The following is a 25,208-nucleotide window of genomic DNA, read 5'->3' on the forward strand; positions in this document are numbered from 1 at the left end:
AGCTTGTCATTTATAGACAAAATACTTGAAGCAGTTGGACAAGCTAAAGATGTACCCTTAAAAGTTTATATAGACCTCAACTGTATTTTCTACCAGATTAAAAGATAGTTCTCAAGCCCCCCAAATGAAATATTCATGAAAGTGTCATGTGTGCAAAATTGCTATACATTTTATTTGCAAATTGCAAAATGAAGTGTTAAGCAGTAGCTAATCTCTGCTTGTAAATTGTGCAGGTCAAACACAAGGTACACTCTGTTGATGAAGGAAGCAAATGTGTGTGGGTCTCAAGTTGCTACATTGGATGAAAAACAAAATTTCAAGAAGGTACAGACTGAATGAGCCCCTGTACCCAGCATTCTGAAAATTGCAAAACAAGAAATGTCAAACAGGTCAGTGGGGGTGTGGCTAGGGGGAAAAAAAGAGGTTTGAGTAAAGAGCCAGCTCGGGGAGATTCTCTGTGATGATGGAGCAGTTCTGAATGTTGATTGTGGCAGTGATTACATGAGCCTCCAAATGTGGTTACATGTCACAGAGCTATGTACAAAATTATAAGCAGAAAAAGAATGAGTGTGTGCAAAAGCTTGTTTTTCTGTATCAGTTTTGTTTTGACTATGTTGTGTAAGATGGTCGCACTGGGGGAGCCTGAAGGTGGGCCTAGAGGACTTTGGTGTACTGTTTATGCAGTGAGGCTGTAATTATTTTGAAATATGCAGGTCTTGGATCTCCTGTTGAAGAAAGAATCCCAACTACTAATTAAACATACTTACGATTTTGGCAGATTGTGGTTCTTTCTGGAGGTGGGGCTTTTGGAAATAAACACCAAAGACTTGATTGACCACAAGCCTAGCATCCAGATCTGCAACCTTCAAATTGTGCAAATGAAGCAATGGCTGTCTTCATTGCTTCTTTAAAGGTGTAGACTCAGGAGACTTGAGAATAAGCAGTGATCTCACAGACAATGTGGGCTAAGCTCTACTGTTCCCCTCTCTAGGTTTTAGTAAATGCTTTGGTAACTGGAGAGCTGCAACTTACTTTGCCAATAGTGTCTGGCCTAGTTCTAAACTTTACAAGCCACCGTTTTCCCAATGCAAACTACAAAATCCTTAGTGGTAATCTTGAAGTTTTTCCTTACTATACATGACAAGTGTTTTAATTTGCCAGATGCTAATCAAGTCCATCTTACAGGCTAAAAACAAGTGAATACGAACAAACCAGGCTGCTTACTACTGCTTAGCAAAGGTTAACGTTTTCAGACTAAAGCAGGTTTCCTGAAATGAATTACATTTTCTTGGTAATGTAATGATTATATTCACATGTATTAACATCAAAGGAGATGTTTGCTAGGTCAATGTTGTCTATGACAGTCCACAGACCTGCCAACTTACTGAGGAGATTTGGGCCAAGCAAACATTGAGAATTGTACCTGCTGTCATTTGGAATAAGGAAGACATATTCTTTCTTTGACCCATGTAGTTTACACTTCCTTAGTCTATTACTTTTCTTCTTGGATTGCTAGTATCTGAGTTCCTTTGGAAATCTGCCTCTTGTACGCAGTCCCAGAAGCCTCCAGGTTGGGCCGTACTCTTGATCTCTTGCAGAAACAAATGACCTTAAGAACAGGATTCTTTCTGTGAGTATTGATTTTCCCAAAGTCTACAATGACTTACTCATGGAAGTAAACACAGGAATAAAACTAGCTACCCAGATCTTTAGTATAACCATTTTATTAACAAAAGGAACCCATGGGGTTCAAACAAGAGTACAAAATACAATTTTTATTTTCCTCTTGATTAAATTATTACATTTTTAATAAAAATTTTAAAAAGCTAGCGAACTTATCAAAAACATAACCCTTGCCTACTGAGTTTCTCATTGTGCAAAACAAAAACACAGAAAGTAAAATTCTGCCCCTGGAAGGAAAGATCTATGTGTACCAAAAGATGCACACCTTTAATCTCAAACTTTGGGCATCAAAAAGAAAATCCTAAGGGCACTTTTTATTTTTCCAAAACTAAATGAGAGCAAGAGGAGACTAAACAGGCAAGTATTAGCAGCTAAAGTCTGATCTTCATTCGCAGGGTTTCTGACATAGTTTTCTACATTCACGTTATCTCGATCTATAAGCTTCGCGTGAGACAGACCCATATAGAGTTGTGTCTGAGCTATTCTCTTGAATGCCACTGTTAGCTTTGCTTTGTTTTTTTTCTCCCCCACCCCCCAGGGGACTTAATGATTTCTCTAAGCAAACTGACTGCAATGGCTTTTCTACAAGGAGCCAACCTGTTCCATTTCTCTCTGTCCACACTGTCACTTTCTTTCCCTTTGTTTTGGTTTCATGGAGATGGACCACGTCTTGACAAAGCATGTAAACTACAGCCTGGAAGCCAAAAGGCAGCTCATCATTTTTCTACAATAACAAAACCCACCCAAAAGCGCTTTAGATAGTACTTGAACACCCAGAACTCTTCACAGATACACAACAAAAAGACAAAAGAAATCTCTAAAAACTAACATAAAAAACAAGGCTTGTGGTAATCCCCACACCGCAATTACTGGCAAAACCATTTGGCATTTTAGACAGTGGCTTACAATGAAATACATGTGTTTGACAATAACCATGACCACAGAAGAGAGGTATGCTCAGAGGGGACAAGCAGACATTTACCTAACATTGGTACAAAAATCCCTGAACAAATGGCCCACCGACTTTTGAATATAAAATTTAACCCTAGATATATATCTTTAAGTGAACTTGGTGACTGGAGATAAAATCCATCATTCTGTTGGATGCAGGACAACATTCTGCCTGGAGAGCACCAGGATTTCTAGACCAAATCCTTAGGATCTGGCTGGTCCAGATCTCCACTGTGAGAACTTCTCTACCACTTGGTGCCAGCAATGTTCTCAGCTCCTGGGCCCGACAGATTGGAGGCAAAACAATTGAGCATGGGGCCATGAACAGGAAAGGAGGAGGCTGGTAAGGACATGTCTGACCCTGCCAGCAGCAACACAGCCCTGTAGGTCTGCATTATCCTGAGGCTCAATGACAACAAAATATTGCACCAAAACAATAAAAAAAAAATCACAGTTTAAATGGAATTACTAAGGACTGTAATAAGAATGCACAGTTTGGCAACCAACATCCATCCACTGAAGCCTCATCACAGGAAGAGTTCAGGCACGTTCCTGTTCTCTTTTGGGTTGGGAGTTCTTTTAAGATCTTAGGTGTTTGTAATTTATTTCTATTTAATGCTAAGTTCATGGAATTTCCCCTTGGTCTAGTTTCAGATCAAGTGACAGGTTGAAAGGAGCCTGCATACAGCAGAAACCCCAAAGGTCAGTCAGGCCTGGAGTTCTGAGAGCAGGCCTGACAAAGCCCCAGAGGTAGGATAAGAAAAACACTCTGTTTTGTGCAGGTGTCAGGTATCTTAAAGATGTTGTGCCCTGTCTTTTTCCAGTAATCCCTAGGTAAATAAGGGATGAGGAATATCCAACATACATCTCGCGCAAGTTCTTAAAGTGGTAGGACGTACAGCCTTTCCCAGAACACGTCATGTGACAGCGCCTCTTTCCTTTTGATGTGGCAAGCCTTTCAAGAACCCCTTCCAGGCTTCCTGATGCAATACAGCCAATCTTCAACACACATTTCAACCTCCTCCTCAGGAAAGAAAGAGTGGAAACACTGTCACTTCTCTCACGATCTCACATGACCATGGGCTCCAGAAAGGAGACTTGCAAGGAACTTGAACCTTGCTGTGGTAACGGGATAAGAATTCATGAAGACCCCGAGACCTGGGGACCTCAATTCCATCAAAGGAGACCACTTCCTCATTCATACTCCCTCCAAAGCTGCCTAGTTTCCCTAAATCAGGTCTTTCTACCAAGTCCATATGATCAGAACCATGTGAACTCTGGTCAGAGTGCACTCCAGTAACCTTCCAACTCCCTAGGACTCCTTTCTCCAACAGTTCAGGCATTCCTTCACCTCCTCTCCCATCACCAGGACTTCCGGTTTTTCAGTTCACATTTCCATCCACTTTTAAAGTGGACAACTGACCCCGCCCTATCAACTTGTGCAGCCATCCCACTGGTCCACGGAAGAGTTCTCCTATCCCTTTGTTTCTGTCTTCGCACTTGGAGTGCATCAATGTTCTTAGGTAACTTTCTCCTCCAACAATGCTGGCGAAAGAACCAATTGTCTAAGTTGGCAGCAACACAGTGAATTCTGGAATCTCTTCAGAGAATGAAGGAAACGGGCTGGGTCTCTTCAGCATTACCAGGATGTGGATCAACCTACAAGACAAAAGAGTGAGGTAATCGCTGAAGCCCCTTGGTTCTCCTTACCTGGCTTCTAATTACAGGATAGCTGTAAGCTTAAGTTGCTTAGCATCTGTTATTATGTCCTCCACTGGCTGCTGAGTTCTCATCTTCTATGGCCAAATAAAACACCTTCAAGGCAACCCAGGATACCGCATATGCTAAATACCAGAAAATGTGCTAAGTGGCTGTGATAATCTATCAAGGCCATAAGAACAAGTTTATGCATACATGCAACCAATCATGAGTTGGCAACAGCACTTTGATGAATGGAGGGGAGCAAGTGGTTGTCTGCAGACAGGGTAATGAAGCTAATATTCTTTACCTCCGAATAAAGGGGTGGAGGCTGGAACCGGAACTCTTGTATGCAGGCAAACATAGAATAGCAGGCTTCTCCCTCACAGTCAGGGGGCTGAGGGTATGGAGGGGTGTGTCGGGAGAATTCTTCTTCGGATACCACATCTGCATAATTGGGTGGTGCTGAGAGAGAAATGGAGTTTGAGGTCAGAATTCCGGGCAAAAGATGCCAAAATTAATTTGTATCATCTGAAGTCCAACAAAAGCAAGAGGATGAGCCAAACTGAAGATTCTGTGGCTATCATGAGAAAAGGTTTGGTTCCCATAACACACAGATACTTAAAACTAATTACATTTTATTTTCAATGACATTCTTTGTGATCTACATGTCATAGTCTAGGCAAACCAACATCTCTTCCATGTAGCTACAGAAAATATGTAACGGTCTATATTTCTATTGGAACCGTGTCTCACCATCTTAGTATTCTAAATTAGCCTCAGGAGATTGTACACTTTATTCCTGGGTTTGTCATTGGCTTCATGTCATGGCTAGAGTAAAATGTTCAAGGTTCCTCTTCCAGGGATTTTATTTAATTCTAATAGTATAAAACAACAGAGTAGTGATGATGGTTCATCTTCACCGTCAAACTGGCCATGTCTATGAGGGAGTTTCCGGAGACTGGACTGGAAAAGGAAGAACCACTTTGACATGAGCAGCTTTGTCCCATGGGCCAGGGCCTCAGACTCAGTTAAGACAGGTGGGGTTCACTGGGAACCAGCACTCATCTCTCTCTGCTTCCCGACTGGCTTGCGGCCAGCTGTCTCCCACTCCTGCAGCCACAGCTAAACCTAAAACATTTCTCACCGTCATCTATTCCGCACCCTCAAAATCTAAGTCTTCTCTTTGGTGTCTGCTTGCCAGGCATTTGGTCACTGCCAAAGGAATATGTACACATGGATGCGGCGGGGAGAGCTGACATGGGGCACCTGCTCCTGTCATGTTCTCTTTTCAGCTAGCCCGTATCTAAAACATCACTGCATAAGACTTTACCTTCAGGCTGCTCCGGCAGGGCCAGTGCCAACCAGCTCATGTCCATACTGAACTGGCTTGCAACACTGCTGTTTCTGCGGCCAAAGCCACTGTATGGAATTGTACCAATAACTAAAGGCAGCTCCAGCATCAGCTTTTTAGCACCAGGAATGTGAATGTATACCTAATATGCACAAAAGAAAACCATGTGTGAGGGAGAGAACAGCACAGAGTTGGGGTAAACTTCATGGGAACTAAGCTGATTCAACTTCCTTTTCATAGAAACAAGTGCCTTTGTTTCCCACAGGCCATCAAGACAAATGCAAACTGCCCTGACTAGACAAAATGAAGAACACACAAAATGAACAAATACTAACTACAGGACAACCTTGTGACAGGGAACTGTGGCCTTTGTGCGTTTCGCTGTAAGGTGACAGAACTTGTGACAATTCTGGAAAAATGAACCTATGCTTCAGTGTAACAAACATTCCTCCCTTCACCTCAATTCCTTTAAGTTTATTTCGTTAAATTCCCCCAGGTAGAGATAGATTTTTATTAACAGTGAAGGTCCATCTTCATATACCCAGAAATGGTAGTAATGTTAATATTTTCCCAAGTATTAATGCAATAACTAGAGCTTATTGCTCTGTTTTATGTGTTTGTAATTATTCAATAAGCTTTGCTTACAGCTAAGGAATAGTCCACTCTGATAATGCAGCAATCCAGGATAGATGGAGTCACAGGTGGGATTTTTAGCATTTTTCCATTCCATGTGTCTGTACTTCCAGAACCAATGTGGTTTCCTCGAACGTTGGCAACCATGTGCCGGACTGTCTTCGTCTTTCCACTAGCCAAATATGTCTGGGTTTGGAATATGGCTGCCTTAGGGACAACTAGGCGAGATGAACAATTCTCTATTTCCGCATAGATGGGAATAGCTTCTCCTGAAAAGAGAAGGGAAATACGATGGATCCGGAGACATTTCAGAACATTCTCAAGACATCAATGAACACTATAGCAACCTAACACAGCTGAAGCCCTGGCCAGATGATCCTTTGAGAAGTGGTAGGGAGAGGAATGGACCCATGGTGCAGAAGGCAACATTTTGTACCAATGGCACTATTCACTTTTTGAATGTAAAAAGACGACAGCAACAAGCCTCAAGATATGTAAATAAGTGATATGCATAAATTAAGATAATTTATTGATAATAAGATAATTAAGAAATGATTCAGTAGGAGGCTTAGAATAAATCTTACTAACAACCCCACTAGAGCCCAAGGAAAGAGAACCTGCCCAACAATGAGCAGAGCCTTGGCAACTCCAGATTCCTAAGATTAAGACACAAACAATGATGGGGCAGGAAAGTTAGTTCACAACATTACACACCTATCCCATAATCCTCCAAAAGCTCTGTAGCTTGTGCAACATTAAAATATGATTCCAGCATATCCCCACTCTCCTGAGTTTTATTTTGTTACTAAAGCAACAAGATTGGTGTCGGGGAAAAAAAGGGAGTTTTATTAAAACTTATTATACATGCCCTTAAAAATATGTAAATGGTTAATTACATTTTAAAATATAAAGTATTGTATAGAGTATAAAACTCACTGCTTTACATCAATGAAATCATCTAGTAAAATTAAAGAGTCTTTCACTTGGACTTTTTCAAGCTTACCATTGCAGTAGCCCTTTCTTTCAATTTTGACACTCAGTGACACAGGACCAGATGTAAAGAGCCAGCAGCCAACCATTTTCTCCTGCGTTTTCAGCATAGGAGTCTTGAAAGTTGCAAAAAGGACTTTAGTTAAACCACTCAAGAGAACTTATAGTCCTTTAGAGAACAATAATAAAGAAGCATCAATCTTTCTTATTCTCCTGAGACACAAAGTACTGCAACTCTCTCAGGAAAAGTAGGGTGAATTCTCAGACTCAAACTAGTGTGACATCATTCCATTTCATCCTGAAGTTATTGTGTTTCTAGGAAGTGACATAACATCCTTTAGAAAGGTAATCAAGGGTCATATTCATATTTTAAATGTTACAGAGCTATGGTGAAGCATATGCACAAGTGTGTGTGTGTGTAGGGGGGGTGCACCCTGACGCCAGGGCATGCAGAAGGCAAGGGAAAATGTCCAGAGCCATTGACTATCTCTCTCCATTTTCTTTTTTGTTTGAGACATGGTCTCCCAGTGAATCATAAGCTTGCCTTTTAATCTAGGTTGACTAGCCTGCCAGTGAGCCCCTGGGATTCACCTGCGTCTATCCCCAACTTGGGGGTTATAGTCATGTGAGGCCACTTCCAGCTTCTGCACGGGTGCTGGGAATCGGAACTCATTGTTCCTTGACTTCACAGCAACACTCTTACCCACTGAGCCATCTTACTAGCATGACAGAATTGTGTTTTAAGACAATGCAAAGATCGGGAGAAAGAAGGAATCATATAAAAATCAACAATGTTACACTGCTTAGCACTGCTTGGCATATAGCACCCGGGATAAGAAAACAGCCTTTTTTTTTGTTTGTTTGTTTAAACTTCAGAATACATATCAGACAGAACTTTCAAGTGTTCCTGGACTAGGTTAATGATGCATCCACATACCATGTGTTAGCATATTTCATAATGTGATGAGACACACTATACCCTACTACTATGATTCTCTTCTTCAAAGTAAGAAAAACACTCAGCTGAGGGTTAAATGCTTTGTTTACAAGCTGTAAATACAAAAGCTTTCTGTAAAGTACTGTTGCTGGTCATCTTTTTTCATCTATTTTGGAAAGGGTCAAGGGTCTGTTTTTGACAAAAACAAACCTATTTCAGTAAGTAATTTCCCACAAAAACATGGCAATTTTAGAAATAGTTATAAACTTCTATGAAAGTTTTAAAAGCATATAAGTTACTAACACCAGTACTTTTCCCAAGAGAACTTCAGGAGTTGTTCAAGTGGGCCTGTGCCAGGGTAGTGTGGTTCTGGCTAAGCCATGCAGCATGGTGTGTCTGTCATGTTATCTCAAGGGGAAACATTTATTCTACTTCTTGTGAAAGTAAGAACTAAAAAAACTTTTAGCGGCTGCCCTTTCCCTTGTCTTTAAAAATATTAGTTAAGGAAAAAAATCCAACACTAAAACCACTTCTTTGCCACGTCAGTGTCAAGACGGGAAGTTTAAATTATCTATGAAGTAAAAATAATACCATTTATTCATATTTAAATGAAGATCCATTTGGTCCTATCAGCTTTCATGAAAGTCGAAGGTATAATTTTATACTATTTTGATAATATGGGTGCAGATAAAAAAATGTAGCTCATTAGTCCCCATCTCGCCTATTCTGTTGTTCCTTATAGTCTGATCCCCTTTCTTACCAGCCTACAGTATTTCTGATAATTATTAGAAGTTCAATGCCTTCATGTGGCCAAATCTGTCATAAGGAAATGATAAGTGAAAGGCTCATGGTGGCAGCTGCACACACTTACTTAATGCTAGAAAATGACATGCAAAATGGAAGGATACATAGCATAATGGCCTGGGCTTCAATAACAGGCTGAGTGTGATTAATACTCTTTCGTAATTACTGCTCCTCAACCTGCTATTACTGGAGAGTTTAGAATACCACAGTCCTGCGAATGTGGCCGTGCTGGTCAAAGTAACCCCTCTCTTCTGTACATTATTGTTATTAAGGCTTATTAATGCATTTCAAGCCTGTGTAACTTTTTGGCAAAAGCAGCCCTGAACAGCAGGGACATAATCAATAGTATTAACACACACAATTTGTAATTTGCCCACCCTAGAATCATATCTTTATAGTGAACGCCTATGAGCTACATTGTGTCTTCTGAACCAGTAGACAGGGACAGTGCCTATCACCACTACTCTGACAAAATACAGACATCACTGCTGAAAGGAGGGAGGGACAGAGCAAGGAAGCGCTTACCAATAAGGGTGGTGTGTTGACATCCACGTGACTGACAACCTGGAGCTCTCTCCTTACACTCTGATCTGGGACTTGGGGTCGTTCCAAAACAGCCCTCACACAGTACTGAATACTGCCATACTTCCCAGTAAATGATGTCGCTAATGGTCTGAAATAAAACAAAGATAATGGTTTATGAGCTTATTTTCAGCTAGACATAGTCAAGAAAACATGCTTGATAATGTGGGTTAAGGTTGAAAAAAAAAAAAACAAGAGGCAGCAGGGAAGTACAGGGAGGGTTACACAGGATTGGCACATGCACTTCAGTGTTGGGAATACCAGGGTGCTAAAGTGATGGGCACAAGGCAAGGGAAGGAAACAGAAAACTTTGTGCTCCACTCACTCAGATGGAAGTCGAAAGCGAAAAGGAAATTCGTGTTTTCCGGGTTGTAGCAAAGTGATGCCTTCACCTGAAAGAGACCATATTTTATTTTAATGAAGGTCAACATTAAATCAAGAGTTTTCATAATCTAAGTCATGTGTGCGTGTGTGTGGTTTTATAGGCAGGGAACTCCACAAGTTCTTTAAAAAACACACACACCCCTACCTTCTATTCACAAAACAATCAATTATACAATTCCATAAAGTGTTACTACTTAGGGCCAAGAATTCCAATTTACATATACAGTATATGTGCATAAACACACATACAGTGCACAGTCATCTATCTGTCTGTCTATCTGCCTACACACACAAACACACACACACACACACACACACACACACACACACACACACACGATGTTACTCTAATTATACTAACATGAGACAATATTAAACTGGTCCTAAAACTAACTGACAAGTTACATTTCTTTGGCTATACTACAATAACTATACTATGTATCCTTTAGACTGAGAAAGAAAACTTGAGAAGAACATTAGTAATAGTGATACAGAAGACTGCCAAAGCATCAAGAGTCAGCTCTTTTCTCTTTAGTTCTACCTAGATTGACAGGGTTTCTCTGTAGTGAAAGCAGGATTTTCCAAGCATGGCATGGCCCCTTCTCCTGTTATTGTTAGCATCATTCAACTCCATGCACAGGCTTGTTACTGAGCAAAGGCCAAAGTACAGGGATGGATGGTGTAAGACTAGAGGCACCCCCCCCAGAACCTATGATGAAAGTCCACAGTTGGCCCGTTTAATATGGATCCAAAGTGGATCCATGGCATCCACTGATCAATGGCTCCCTATGGCCTGTGACAGACTTTCCCTCTGAAGTCATACTTAAGGCCACATTGTGGGTGGAGAAAATAAGATGAGAAAAGATGGCAGACAACTTGGTGTGGAATTTGTTTTGTTACCTGACTTGATATTCCTGCTTCATATGGTCAAAACCATTAATAAGATGGGTTTCTTTTGGTTTACTTAATTACCAACAACTCAATATTTCAATCCTGCACTTTTAGAAAATAAGAATATATTATTGACCCAATGAGTCTCCTAAACCTGTCTCTAGTTTTCAGTATGTACTACATTAAGGAGAAACATCTTTGCATAGAAAGACATCATAGGTAAGTACCTGAAGGCAAAGGGAACAATGACTAGTCAAGACACAGGGTCAGATTAAGTAGTGTGATTCAGTGTGAGTCCCAAAGGCTCCCAATGTGCAGGCGTGTCCATGCAAGCCTCGGGAGGGTACCAGAAGAGCTATATGACTGGAATCAAGGGATACTGCGTCTCATCTTCTCTAAGGGGCTAAGGGAAACAGAGCTGAGATGGGGTCTGATTTGTGATCACGAGGCTACATATGGTACGTGTACACATTACATGTGATGGGTTACATAAGTACATGCACGTTTAGGAAAGTGGACTTCATATGAATCCAACATTTCCTGGAATCAGGCTCAGGTGACAGAAGGACCAGTTTCTTCAGTCCTCTGAAGACCACCTGGGGGAAAGGAGATTAGAAATGTGTACTCAAGTAAAGACTAGAGAGCTAAAACCCAGCGACTTCTTACATGAATAACACTGGGCCTGGAGTCTGAGGGTCACAGTACAGATGAGTGGGTAGGGTTTAAGTGAAGGGGACAGCAAGAGGAAGCAGGAAAGGCATGTAGAAAACAGAGCTGCCCAGCATATTAAAAAGTGATAGGTGATACAGATGAAGGGCCCCTAGGAACAAGTCAGTACAGGAATTACAGAACTTCACATGAGAAAAGCAACTTGAGGAAATGGATAAACTGTGATATCTGGAGAAATGTGTTGCCTTCTGTCTTTGATCTTTATGTTTAGTTAAAAACATTCACAGGACGGACGATGTGGCCATTGCTGCTTGTTTTATGGTTCAGTCCCCCCACCTTGTCCTCCGAGGACTACAGTGCCGTGGGGAGCTGATTCACTCACTAGAGGGCTTCTAGCCAGACCTCTTAATGAAACTTTTTCATAAGCCTTGTAACAGGCTTCCCAGTGAAGGATCTGTATAAGGCCACACTCTGGTGGGCATCTGTGAACTGAAGCCAACTCTCTGCTTTGGTCTCTGGGTCTTCATCACAATCTGTTTTTAAAGACACGAAGCAGTCCAGCCATGCTGACAGTAAGTGGTTCAGTAAGAATATGCTGGGAAGATTATAAAAAAAAATAGTTCCCAACATTACATCTCTTAGGAGTCAACATAAAAAAAAAAAATTCTCCCCTCTCCCCAGGCCATTGAATAAAGCTAGTTTATGGAGTTAATGACCCTCAGAGTCTATGTGTGAAGTTGCTACATTCTTCCAAATGGTAGGTAGGTGGGGTGATGTTCCCTCCTGCCAACTACGGGGCATTGACTTTAAGTAAACTATAACCATTGCTAATGTATTCTAAGTGAACTGGAACCATCTAGAATTAGAAATTCCATTTCCTTAAAACTAAGCCACAATATCTTACATGTGAACCAAAACCCCAAATCTTAACAAAGCAATGTTCATTTCTCATCCTAGGTTCAATGCTTCTAATTTTGTTTCCATTTCTTCAGTAGTTATGGGCTCAGAGTCTGAAACCTAGACAGAAATTTGCTTACTTCTCTCTTCCACGGCTTTCCCGCCAGTCAGCCATCTTTAACATCCTTGTTGGCTATTATCACTGGGAGAAAAAGACTCCTGGAATCCACAAGGAGTTCAAAGGCGGGTAAGAGCTGTCACCTGCTATACCCCTTTATCTGAAAGGAAGCTCCTGTGGATATTAAAGTTCTCCTCGGGAGGATAGCATACAGCAAATAGTAAGCTCACATTTGATAGGTGCAAGCTGATGATGCACAGATAAAGGTTTACAGTAGCTTCCACTGAGAGAAGAATGACTCACTGTTACTATCATTTTCATGATGAACAGCAACCGTTTGTATGTCCCTAGCATTAGCCCAACATACATATGCATGGGTACTTCTGGAAAACTCTGAGTGAACAGGAAGGTGTAATTCAGAAATCCCCAGATGGCATTGTCTTCAAAGGTCTTTCTAAAAGGGGAGAGGCAAAAGGAAGAGGAGGTACAGGAAGGGGCAGCTCTTAGTAAGATGCTGGGTCCCCAGAGAGTGAACATGTCCCTTGAACTATTCAAGTACCACTTCTCTCTTCCCAAGATCGAGTTTTCTGCAAATCATCATGAATGGAGAGGAGGAGAGGAGTGTCTAGGGCCGGGATAGGAAGGAGTGGAGGCCCATCAAAGTCGGGGCACCATAATGAAACCTCACAGGTTCTGGTTCCACTGTCCATGGCTCCAGGTCAGGAAGGAACCTAGAACCCAGACAGTCAATGAATTGCTGGTTCCCACAGCATCAACTCACTCTCTTCTAGGTCACTAGAAGACCCCTGGAGGTCAGATGTAAAAAGACACACCACCCAACAAGGGTCTGGACTTTCTAGTAGCCAGGCTAGGGGCACAGGCTTGGCTTCCTGCCCTTCACCCATGACAGTACAGATGGTTCCCCTTCCAGAAGCTTCCCTCACCACCCAGAGGCTTGCCTCCTCCCTCCCCCTCGTCGGAGATCTTCATGCTCACCAGCTGTGGCCTCCAGTAGGCTCAAGCTCAGGTTCAAGTATTCCACCTCCGAGGAAGCTGCTGGAGCAGTGCCACCGATGCAGACCCGGGCGCCAGTGCTCGGGCCCCAGGCAGAGGTGGCACGGCCCTGGGCCTCTAGACGCAACCCACGCAGGGCTACTGGCTCTGCAGCCTCCAGCAGCACGTGCCCAGCCACTGTCTCGCCGCTGGAGTAGCAACCCTTGCTCTCATCTTCGAACACTAGCCCCAGGCTCTTGATGCGGCCCCGGGGACCATCGGCTCCCGCATCGCCGCCCATCCCGCCAGGCAATGCGGCTCTGTCAGTGAGGTCGGCAGCGGCCCCGGGTTGGGGTAGCCGGCTCCGCGACGCTGCTGTCACGGGCGCCGGCTGCAAGCCCAGGGCCACCACGGCCACAGCGCCCAGCCGGGTGAAACACCCGCACCGGGGCACTGTCTCTTTAACACACCCCACTGGGGCTGGAAAGGGGACGGCACAGTCCACCCACGGCGCGCGCCCATAGGTCAGCTGTGAGACTTGCTCCTTTCCCATTGGTTGTGCATGACCACTGAGTCATTTTATTGGCGGCCCCTCTCCGGGCTGAGCAGGATGGTGGTGCGTGATCAGGGCCACTCCACCAATCGGGAGACACCAGAGTGCACGTGCACAGGCAGTTTATTGGCGGGGACAAGGCACAGTCCTGGGCCACAGACCAATAGTGAGGCAGTGCGCCCATGTGGACAGAGGATGGGAAACAATATCTGTCAGGGAGGGGGCGGATCCGGCTAGCAAGCGCTCCGGTGTCAGCTGTTGCTATGGTTACATTGGGGGCGGGCTTTCCAACTAAGAGAGGCTGGAGTACAAGTCTCTGAGTTCCTACTAGAACATGAACTTGTGTCTGTAGCAGGCACAGAGTTTAAGATTACTTTTGCAGCACGCTCAATGAAAGGGTTACTGGAAAATGGAGCTCAGCAGTCTCGCCTCAGGCTGGCCGCCCTGGAAGTTAAGTTGAAAGCACAGATCAAAATCTGCTACCTTCCCTGATTCTGAAACTGACCTCTATGGCTCTCAGAATTCCCGTACAGTCAGAAGTCTAGGAAGAATGCTGAAGTTCCAAACGCCTTTGCCCTGAGGAGTTCTGTTCCTGGCCGCTGAAGTCCTGCCAGGCTCAGACTCTGATTCTTCTGACTGTAAAGTCACAGTTTTAAAACACCTGACACTCACTGGTGCTAGTGTCAGTAGCGGGATTCCATTACTGACTGAATAAAACTGTTTGATCATTACACTTACAAACATACATAAATTGGAAAAATGTGCAAATATTATGTCTGGAAAGACACACAAGTTCAGGATTTTGTAACTTCAGGATCACAGTCCTCGAACATGCCCAGCTGCCTCCCTGACGTGTTCCTCAAACAGGCAGCTCCTCTTGCTGGTTTCTTTTAAACCTCGTTTTTCTAAATTTCCTTTGCTATCAAGCATATTTAGGCAGCGCTGATTATTTGGCCATCGTGTTGTAATCTTTGTAAAAACTCTGTTTGTAAGCCGTTATAAAGGATTGATAATTGAATAATGAAACTGCAGGATTTTCCCCCCAAATGTATTTTTCAAGGATCTTAAAGGTTTTTCTTCTGCCGAGTTTAGATTATCAACAGGGAACTTTTTATTGTATTGTATTTATTTATTTGTACAATATTTTATTAATTCTTGGAGAAGTTCATATGTGCATACAGTGTGTTTGCTCAGATTTTACCCACATTACCTTCTCCACTCCTTCTGAATCCATACCAACCTCTACATTCTTTTCAAAATTTTTGATTTAATTTAAAATGTTATTTGCTGTTACTTAGCACATGGAGTCCAGTCTGTGCTGCTCATATACTCATGCAAGGCCATCTGCTGGAGCATAGCTGAGCTACCAGGAGCCATGCTCTTAGAGAAGATTGTAATGTTAATAAGACTTTAGAGAGTTCAAAGAGTTCTTATTTCTTCACAAAGAAAGTGGAAAGGGCCACAAATCCACCCCTTATTAGCACCCTGAAATAACCCTGGATTTCTGATAAATATGTTTATAATGATCCCTGCTTACTTCCCTTCACAACACAACTTGATCTTAAACATGAATTTGTACGATATTTACCACTTCAACTGGGGACAAAGACTTTGTTCTCACACATTGTTTTTTAATCTTGGTTATCTAACACAGAAATGTGCAATATGTACTCATTAAATGTGTGTTGACACTCTAAATAATGAATCACAACCCATGCAATATCACTGACTCTGCAATAGATGAATAGTATTGCACCTCTTACTGGGCCTCCAGTGGCTGCAGGAAAACATTCTCTTCCAAATTAAGTGTCTAAGAAATGGGTGAAAGGGTGATAAAATTCACAAATGGATACAAGACACAATTGCAGACATGGCATCCTGTGCTACCAGATCCTGTGCTACCAGAGACCAGGCTCTCTCTGTCAGATTTTTTTGGTTGTTGTTTGTTTGGTTTTGGAGATCCAACCCAAGATCTTTTGCAAAGGAGGCAAGTTCTCTCTCACTAAGCTACATCTCCAATCTTTAGGCTTTAGGGGCAGGGTTTCAATGTAGATCTGGACAGTCTATCAATCCAGATCGTCCTGCCTCTATCTCCTAAGTGCTGCTGATTAGAAGCTTGAATCATTGTGCCAATAATGATTTTAGGCAGCAGAAAGCATCAGCAACAAATATATTTCTTGGTCTGGTAAGATGATTCAACCAGTAAAGGCACTTGCAATGAAACTGATCCAAAGGACATACAGGTTAGAAGGAAAGCAATACTCCTGCAAGTTGTTCTCTGAATTCCACATATGAGCTATGGCACGCACACACACACACACACACACACACACACACACACACACACACACACACACACGTGCACACACACACACACACACAGTTTTTTAAAGGTCATTACAGATAAAAGATTGCATGAATCTCATGAATCCCAGAAGAGACTTTGAATTTTAGACTTTTAAGTAAGTTTGATACTGTTACAGACTACAAGGACTTTTGAAGTTGGACTGAATGCATATTCTTTTTTTCAATATGATATGGCTATATGGCCTTTGGGGTGGACAGACTGATATTTTTGTAATATTTTTCTCTGTTGTAAAGATTTGAGAAATCCTATTGATTTATTTTCATGTTCATCGGTACATTTCTCTGACCTATGATATTGTGATAATGAATAACCTAATTGTGGATTAGAACAAACTAATTTTTGTTATGTGTATGGGTGTCTTATTTTACTCATAGACACTGTGCACTACTTGCTTTCAGTGTCTGCATGCACCAACAAGGATGTTGCATCCCCTGGAACTGGAGCTATAACTGTCATGGGTTGCCTTAAAGGTGCTGACAATCAAACCTAGGACTCCTGGAAAAGCAACCAGTGCTTTTAAACACTGAACCATTTCTCTAACCCAAATAGAATGAATCTGAAATTTCAAATGTTTTACTTTTAGGTTCTAAAATAATCCCTTTAAGTAGTGCCTATGTCTTTTTAGTAAGAATATCTTTCCTCCCTTCCACTACTAGAGTGTCAACCTTTGTCACATCTAACCTGGTCTATGGTTTTTCAAATAATTTCTGTGTCATAGATATTAGAAGGCAGATTTATAATTATTCTTTGATTGATAATACTATGACACTCTAGGGAATGTCAGTGCTTTCACTTGTGGGCATAATCAGATTTCAGATTTTCTTTCACTGTGTGCACACAGGGGACACGTCAACTCAACTCCCAACACTTTGCACTCCTACTGTGGGTCTGTCACACAGCAACTCAGAGTGAGTCTGGGATTTTCATTAGGTCAAACACAGGGCACACAAAGAATTTGAAGTTCCCCTTTTCATTTTTTTTTTTGTTTGTTTTGTTTTTTAACCTCTGAATGTTTCTATGTCTGTTTTGGTTTCATTTCTATTGTTGTGGTAAAATACTCAGACACAAAGTAAGTCAACAGAGAAAGGGTATATTTTAGTTCACAATTTCAAGTTTCAATATTTTACTGTGGGGCCATGAAGGCAGCAGGAACTAAAACAGCTAGTCACATCACACCCACCATCAAGAGCAGAGAGAGATGAATGTATCTGTGCTTAGTGTTCAGCTAACTTTCTCTACTCATATACAGTTCATGGCCCAGGCTATAAAACAGTGTGGCCCACATTCAATTAGCCTAATCAATAAAAGACCCTTCATAGGGATACCCACAGGCCAAGCTGCTCTAATGTCTGTCTTAGTTACTGTTATATTTCCATGAAAAGACATAATGTGATCACTCTTCTAAGTGAAATCATTGAATCGCTGCTTACTTCCCCCTTTCTCACCACCACATTCTACTGCCCGACTTCCATAGGCTTGTTGCTATATAATAATGCAAAATACATCCTGATACTGGAAGGCTACTAGAGGAGAAAGGAAAATTATCATTGTCTCCCAGCTACAAACCTTGCATCCTATAACAGTGACCACTTGCAAGAGATCCTGGTGGAATAGTGGCACAAATGATATGGGAGTAAACAATCACTTTCTAATTGGATTTAAGGAGCATTCTATGAAACAGAACCCTTACCTGACACTACTAAAATGGCTGAGAACCAGTGACTACATAGGTCGTGATCTTAGGGGAAAACCCAGTTCTGCTAAAGGAACATAGCAATAAAATGACACCTAATGACATATTGCTATACCTGCACGTCAGTGATTCATTCAACCCTCATCAGAGCTGTTTCTTGAAGTAGACGGGAACTGACACTGAGACATGCAACTGGACAACATGCAGAGAATGAGAGACTTTGAAGTACCAGTCCTAAATGGAATTATCTTCATCAAAGTCTTCCCCTCAAGGTTCAAGGAACTAAGTGAAAGAAAGAGGAAGTAGGATTTTAAGACCAGCGGTGATGGATAAATACAAGGAAACTCTCTTTGTGACACTACAAGACTTACTCACACATGAACTCACAGAGGCCATGGAAACATGAACAAGGCCTGTACATATTTAAGCCAAGCAGGGTCCCATTGCTGAAAGGAGGAAGTAGACCTAAGCTCCAATCCCTATTTAAGAAGCAATTTATAATTGATACCTATTGACAAATTAAAAATCTGTTTTCTCCAGTGGAGTCTCACTGGTTATATTAATTACACCTTAGAGCAGGCCTCATGTCCAAGAGTAGTTTTCCAAAACAAAATAAGCTCAATGATATTTTTGTAGATTTTGTCTCATATATATATAAAATTTGTCTTTTTGGTCTTTTGCTTGTTTATTTTGATTTTTGTTTTGTGGTGTTTTGGGGGTTTTGTTTTGTTCTTGCTTTTGTTTTTCTTTCTGTGTGTGTGTGCGTGTGCGCATGTGTGTGTGTGTAGAGAGAGAGAAAGAAAGAGAATGTTATGAGTAAAGAGGTGGGGGATCTTGGATGGATTAGAAGAGGAAAATATAATCAAAATATATTGTACAATTTTTTTTCTCAAAAACAGTTGAAAAAACAAAACTCCCAAGCAAACAAGCATGCCTCCTAGATGCATTTTTCCCAGATACCAATTTCCATGCTTATCAGGGTGAAACAAGTTTTCTCTCTGCGGTTTTTTTTCTATACATGATTTTTGAGAGTCTAATGATAAGAACACATTTGGATCAAAGTAGAAGATTAAAGCAAAAATCCTCCACAGAAATCACTTGTACTAATATTTAATCTTTAGATTTTTTTTCTTGCTGCTCCAAACCACTTAATATTATTGTCAGTGCTCAGGTAATTGTTTCTTTGCTATCTGAGTATTTTATACATTCATATAATGTGTTTTGATCAAACTCACCTCTTAATTTATTCCCTTTCACCTTCTTCCCTATCCTCCTCACTTCTCTCCCCACTCAACTTTATGTCTTCTTTTATTTTAAACTCATTGAGCCCAGTTAGTGTTGCTAGTATGTGTATTAGTGTAGGGCCATCTACTTACTGGAACATGGATGGCTTTTCAGGAGACACATTCCCTGAAGAAAAAAAAAAATGACTTTTTTTTTTTTTTTGCTCAGCAGCCATCAACCTTCAGTAATTCCTAAACTGTGGGTGGCAGTTTTTGTGACTTTTTCCTCCGTGATGTAATTTTATTTAGCTTGATCTTGTGCAAGCTTTATGCATCCAGTCACAGATGCAGTGAGCTCATGTAGCAATTTCTCCATTCCTCTTTCACAATGATCTCTGAGCACTGGGGGGGGGGGGAAGGATTGGATAAAGATGTCCCATTTAGGATTGAGTACTCCACACTCTTTTACTCTCTGCACATTCATCAGTTGTTGTCTCTGTATTAATTGCCATCTTCTGTGAAAAAGAAAATAGTCTGATGGTGTTGAAAGATGCAATAATCTGTGGATATGAAGGTAAGTGCTTAGAAGGTTTTTAAGTATCTGTCCATTTAGCAGAATACTCTAGGGCCTATGATATAGCCAGGTATGAGTTTTGTCTTGTGGAGTGGCCTTTAAATCCAATCATAAAGTGGTTGGTTACTCCCATGATGTTTATGCCATTATTGCTCCAGTGTGCATATCTTGCTAGGCTAGTCATTATAGCACAGAGGACTCACTGTTAGGTAAGGCTGTTGAATATTTTTTTACCATGGTAATACGCACAGCTTTCTAAAAGCTAGCCAGTAGGAATGTGGGAATGAACCTTTTAGATCAGTACCAGCTTGATTTCTCCATATCCATTGACTTCATTATTTGTTTGTTTGTTTGTTTGTTTTTGTAATAGGGTCTTACAATTGGGTTCTAGTAGGTAACCAAGTAGAATGGCAATAAAGTGTAATGTTTGGGTGCTCCTGTATCTGGCTCTGGGTTTTTTATTTGATAACTTATATTGTCTGGGAGAGTCATAGGGTAATTTCATTTAAACTGTTTTTATAGTGTGTGTGCGTGCACATGTGTGCATGTGTGCGCATGTGTGTGTGTGTGTGTGTGCATGTGTATATTGGGAAGTTTCTATAGTAGTAGGTTTTTATACTTCATTTTCAAATAATTTTAGTTTTGACTATCCCTCCCCATACACTTTCATTCTGCCCTTCAATCCCCCATACCACTTATGGGGGCCTTCCTGCTCTATCTACTTTCCTCTTTAATGACACCTGCTTTTTGTCAGTTGTAATGCCTTGAAGAAATATGCTGCAATGTTTTGACGCTATACTGCTTATACCAGAAGTCCCAATTTATCTTATTGATCCTCAGGTTTTACATAGGTAACTAAATTCACGCATAATTATCAATACTTATTATTTTTAGATACTGCGTATATTCATCTTGATTTAACATGCATATGTCTATGGATCTTACTTAAGGGATTCTGTGTATATACTTGCTAATATTTAAGAGTTATAGATGACTTGAATTCTTGTTTTATAATTTCATATTTGGGAATAAGATTTACCAAGTAATCATCTTTAGAAAAAAGAATACAAACTAACCTTTATGACATACTCATTGTACCACAGACAAGATGTTCACTATTTACCATCCCATTGGCATACACAGAAACTCTGTGAAAGGTATATTGACAACAAAATTCAAAGTTGTACATAAGAAGCTCAAAGTGATAGAACATATGTCTTCTTTTCACAACCAAGAAGTGGTGGGGCAAGAATGAAAATTCCAAAATGTGATGCCCTCATTTTCACTCTACTTTATTCAAGGTTAAAGGGGAAAGAAGAAAGGAGGGGGAAATGCAAGAAGGGAGATGAGGCCTGGAGATGTGGCTTAGTGGTTAAGAGCACTGGCTGCTCTGCCAGAAGACACACTTTTGGTTCCCAGCACCCACATAGTGGGGTGGCTCACAACAGAATCTGTAACTCCAGTCCAAGAAGATCCAATACCCTCTTTATGGCTTCCTCTGGCACTGCACACACATGGTGCCCAGACACTTATGCAGGCAAAACTCTAATCTACATAAAATGAAAACCAATAAATATTTTTAAAGAATAAGGAAGATGAGTTTAATCTCATAAATAGAGTGAACTAAGGCTCACTATGGCTCCCTTAGCCACCATGGTTGGATATATTAACTAATGACCTGGAGATGCTGCAACCTTGGAGCCCTGCAATGTGCATAGTCAGCACTGTGTTGGAGCACCCTGCATGTTCATGTGGATAGATTTCCCCTCCATTCTCTCCCAAAGATAACTTGTGGAATCAAGGAGGAAAAACTAAAGATGAAATTTTTTTTACCTAATGGGGAGTATATACACAGAGAGAATCAGGAAAGTGGCAAATTAAGAGTAAAGTTATAAAACAGCCAAGATAGCCCCATGAACCCCCACAATCCTGAGGAAAAATTTCATTCTGATCTCCCCATTTTTATGGAGAGTTGAGAGTTAACAAAGGGCAAAGAATTATTTTGCTGAAAATACCTTATTCTGAGCAGCAATCAGTAAGGCGCTGCCTTCTTATTTCATGGTTCACACATATATAATGCAAGTGCATTGCAATTACAAAAACAGTCAGTGAGGATAGTGTTTCTGTGAATAAACTGATGAAGAGTACATAGACACCACTAAAACTGAACAAGAAAACACAACACCAAGATGTTCGCTGTAAGTAACATGTAAATGTCTCAAAAGTATAATGAGATCAACATTGAATGCAGTCAATGGAAAAAGTTCATCTTTACCAAACCTTATTTGTTCTACATGATTGCCCTTCAACATTCATTTTCTCCCAGGAGGATCTGCACCAATCAAAATTGCCAGGTAGTAAATGATTTTACTTACTCCTGGTTTCACAAAACACTTCTTTGCAAGTATTGAGTAGCCCACTAATAATTCTAATTAGAATAAGGAATAAAGTTGTCATGGGAGTATAACAGCTTTAGATAGTCATTTTATGAGTAACTAAAAATTAAGACCCTGTGTTCCAGTGGATAAACTCCTGCATGTAGGTTGGATACACCAATGTCCTAAGTTAAATTCTTCTATGTCTCATTTAGACTCTTCTACATAGCTCTTTTGTCTCGTTTTAAAGCTGCATAAAAATGTATACTTTTATGTACACTTTTAAATATTTGCCAGATATTGAAAAACATTTTTGAATATACATCTTGAAAAATCAAAATATATGTTTTGAAAATATATATTGAAAAGTCATACTGTACCTGCAGGCCCAACACCTTACTTTTCTTCACTTTGGGCAGAAGTTCTTTTATCAGTTCACAGAAGTTTGTCTCACAGTTTTTCTGAATAACATAATATTCTATTGTAGGATGGCCCAACTGTTTGTGTAATCATAGTTATAGGCAATTATATGATGTTATGTTTGGGGATATGAGTAATAATAATTGTATGCTGAATACTCGAGTGTGTGTGTGTGTGTGTGTGTGTGTGTGTGTGTAGTCAATGCTAGCACATGAATAAAAAGATAGGTAATACTTTCAAGTTGCTCCTCAAACTACTTCATCTTCTTTTGGGGAGAACAAATGAGAAAGAAGTATAAAGATATATTTATGAAGGGATCATGATGACACTTGTTACTTTGCCTTCTATGCTGATGAATTTTAGTCAATTGAACTGAACACAAAAATAGACTTATCTTGTAATAGGTGACAAAACTGAGTAATGAGAAATTGCATCTACAAGATTTGCCTGTGAGCAAGTCTGTGAGGGACAGTTTTGATTTATGATTAAGGTGGGATGGTTCAGTTCATTGTGAGTGATGCCACTCCTGGGCAGTGTAAAATGCCAAGGTGATCAGGCCAGGAAGCATTATTCTTCAAAAGCCTCTGCCTCAGTTCCTGCCTCCAGGTCTTAAGCTTCTGCTGAGACCTCCCTCCATGATGGACTGTAGCTAATCACCTAGACAAACCCTTCTCTCTCCCAAGAAGCTTTTGCCATGGTGTCTAGCACAGCAATGGAAGACTAACTAGAACACCCACTGTTACTGAGTTGGTGTTAATCTGTGGCTCAAGATCTATGAATAGCTGGAAACAAAAAACAAACAAACAAACAAACAAACAAAAAACCTGCTGTATTGACTTACCTATAGGCAAACTGATGGAGGCATTTACTCAGCCGAGAGTCCATCTTGCCAGATAACTCTATCTTGTCTCAAGTTGATAAAAATCCAACTAGGAGAGTGGGGTATATTGCAAATAATTATCTCTAATAGAGTTTAGTTGTTTATCTTACAGATGCTTTCAATGTAAGTGAATGAAATATAAATCCAGTTCATATAGTCAAGTTTACCAATCATTCACATTGTATGATCATTTAAAATTTCTTCAATTATGAATTCTTTAGTTATAATTCCTAATGTCTGCATTCTATTTAAGTATGCTATTTAAAAATCTGATTATTTTGTCAGAAATATTTTCCCAGAAAACAAGTAATTTCTCTAATATAATTTATTGAATAATCCCTTATGTTATCCACTGAATGGAATATTACTGTTCACTTATTTGATTTGAAGAAGAAGAGTCTCACATTGTAGCCTAAGCTGGCCAGACCTCATGTTATATCCCAGGCTAATGTCAAATTTATGGCCATCCATTTATGTCAAACTTTTGAGTGGTGGGAGTACAGCTGTGAGCTAATATCCCCAGACAAAATATCAATAATTTTATATTTATTAAATAGCCTGTTTTAAATTATTGTCTTTTATACTGATATAGCATCTATTCTTCAAGAGAATATTTTTATTTCATATTTTCTCTATTTTTGATAACTACCACCTCATTTTTATTCTTTAAATATCTAGTTATGGCTATTCGTATATGTTTTATCTTCCAAAATCACTTAAGGACTAACTTGTCAGATTTTCATTGAAAACAAAACAAAACAAAACAAAAAAACCACCCTGCTTGATTGGTTGGAATAGCATTGAAAAACATCTCAGATTTATCCATTAAATTACAGAGAGGGGGTTATGTTTAGACATTGAGTTTTCCCATCCAAGAACTTGTGCATTATTCTTCATTTTGTCTTCTTCACATTCCCTGGACATTCTAGACTGAACTTATTTTATTATTACTTTTGCCCACTATATATTGAGATGGTTAGTAGTGGTTTTGAATTCATTGCTCCTATGCAAAAAGTCATTATCTTGTATGTAGGATTGTCGTCTGGTCTTGGACTCTGAGAATAGGGCTTGGACATAAAGCTTCCTAGGTTTGAGACTAAAATAGGTTGGAGAGCCATGGGGAACATAAAAGTACTAAAGTGACGTTCCTATTTACGCCTTCTAAAGTTTAACTTCCTCATATTTCTTTGAATCATGTGATTTTTCAAAGTAACAGTATAAAATTACAAGAGAAACTTCCCAGTTCCCCATGACGCATACCAGCACCCAAAGGATGACAGGCTCTTTAATTGCTGTTGACTGGAGGTTGACATTTAGACTATAGGGAGAGAAGGCCTTTGCTATATTGAGAACAACAGCTCTATATTCTAGGTATAAACCTTAATTCAAGGACTTATTGGGGATGGGGATAACTCACTAGACTCATGATGTTAGTGCCTCCTTGTGTGGATATCACTTTAAATAGAATATTGCATGGAAGATGCCTGGTGCCCAGCGAGTCCCAGTTATTAGAGGACTTTACCATTGGTTTGCAGTGT

At 40.5% G+C, this 25,208-nt stretch overlaps 1 protein-coding gene across 1 annotated transcript; it reads right to left on the reverse strand.

Moving 5' to 3' along the window:
- Positions 1-2,218: 2,218 nt before the first annotated feature.
- Arrdc4 (arrestin domain containing 4) lies at positions 2,219-14,050 on the reverse strand. Its single transcript, XM_051206491.1, has 8 exons — positions 13,588-14,050; positions 9,958-10,024; positions 9,576-9,723; positions 7,323-7,425; positions 6,332-6,588; positions 5,666-5,828; positions 4,643-4,797; positions 2,219-4,293 (listed from the first exon to the last, which is right to left on the reverse strand). The coding sequence occupies exons 1-8, from the start codon at positions 13,883-13,885 to the stop codon at positions 4,237-4,239; spliced, it is 1,248 nt and encodes a 415-aa protein (XP_051062448.1). The 5' UTR covers positions 13,886-14,050; the 3' UTR covers positions 2,219-4,236.
- Between the last annotated feature and the right edge of the window lie 11,158 nt (positions 14,051-25,208).

The sequence above is a fragment of the Phodopus roborovskii genome, unplaced genomic scaffold (assembly GCF_943737965.1).
Source record: "Phodopus roborovskii unplaced genomic scaffold, PHOROB, whole genome shotgun sequence".
Lineage (NCBI taxonomy): Eukaryota > Metazoa > Chordata > Mammalia > Rodentia > Cricetidae > Phodopus > Phodopus roborovskii.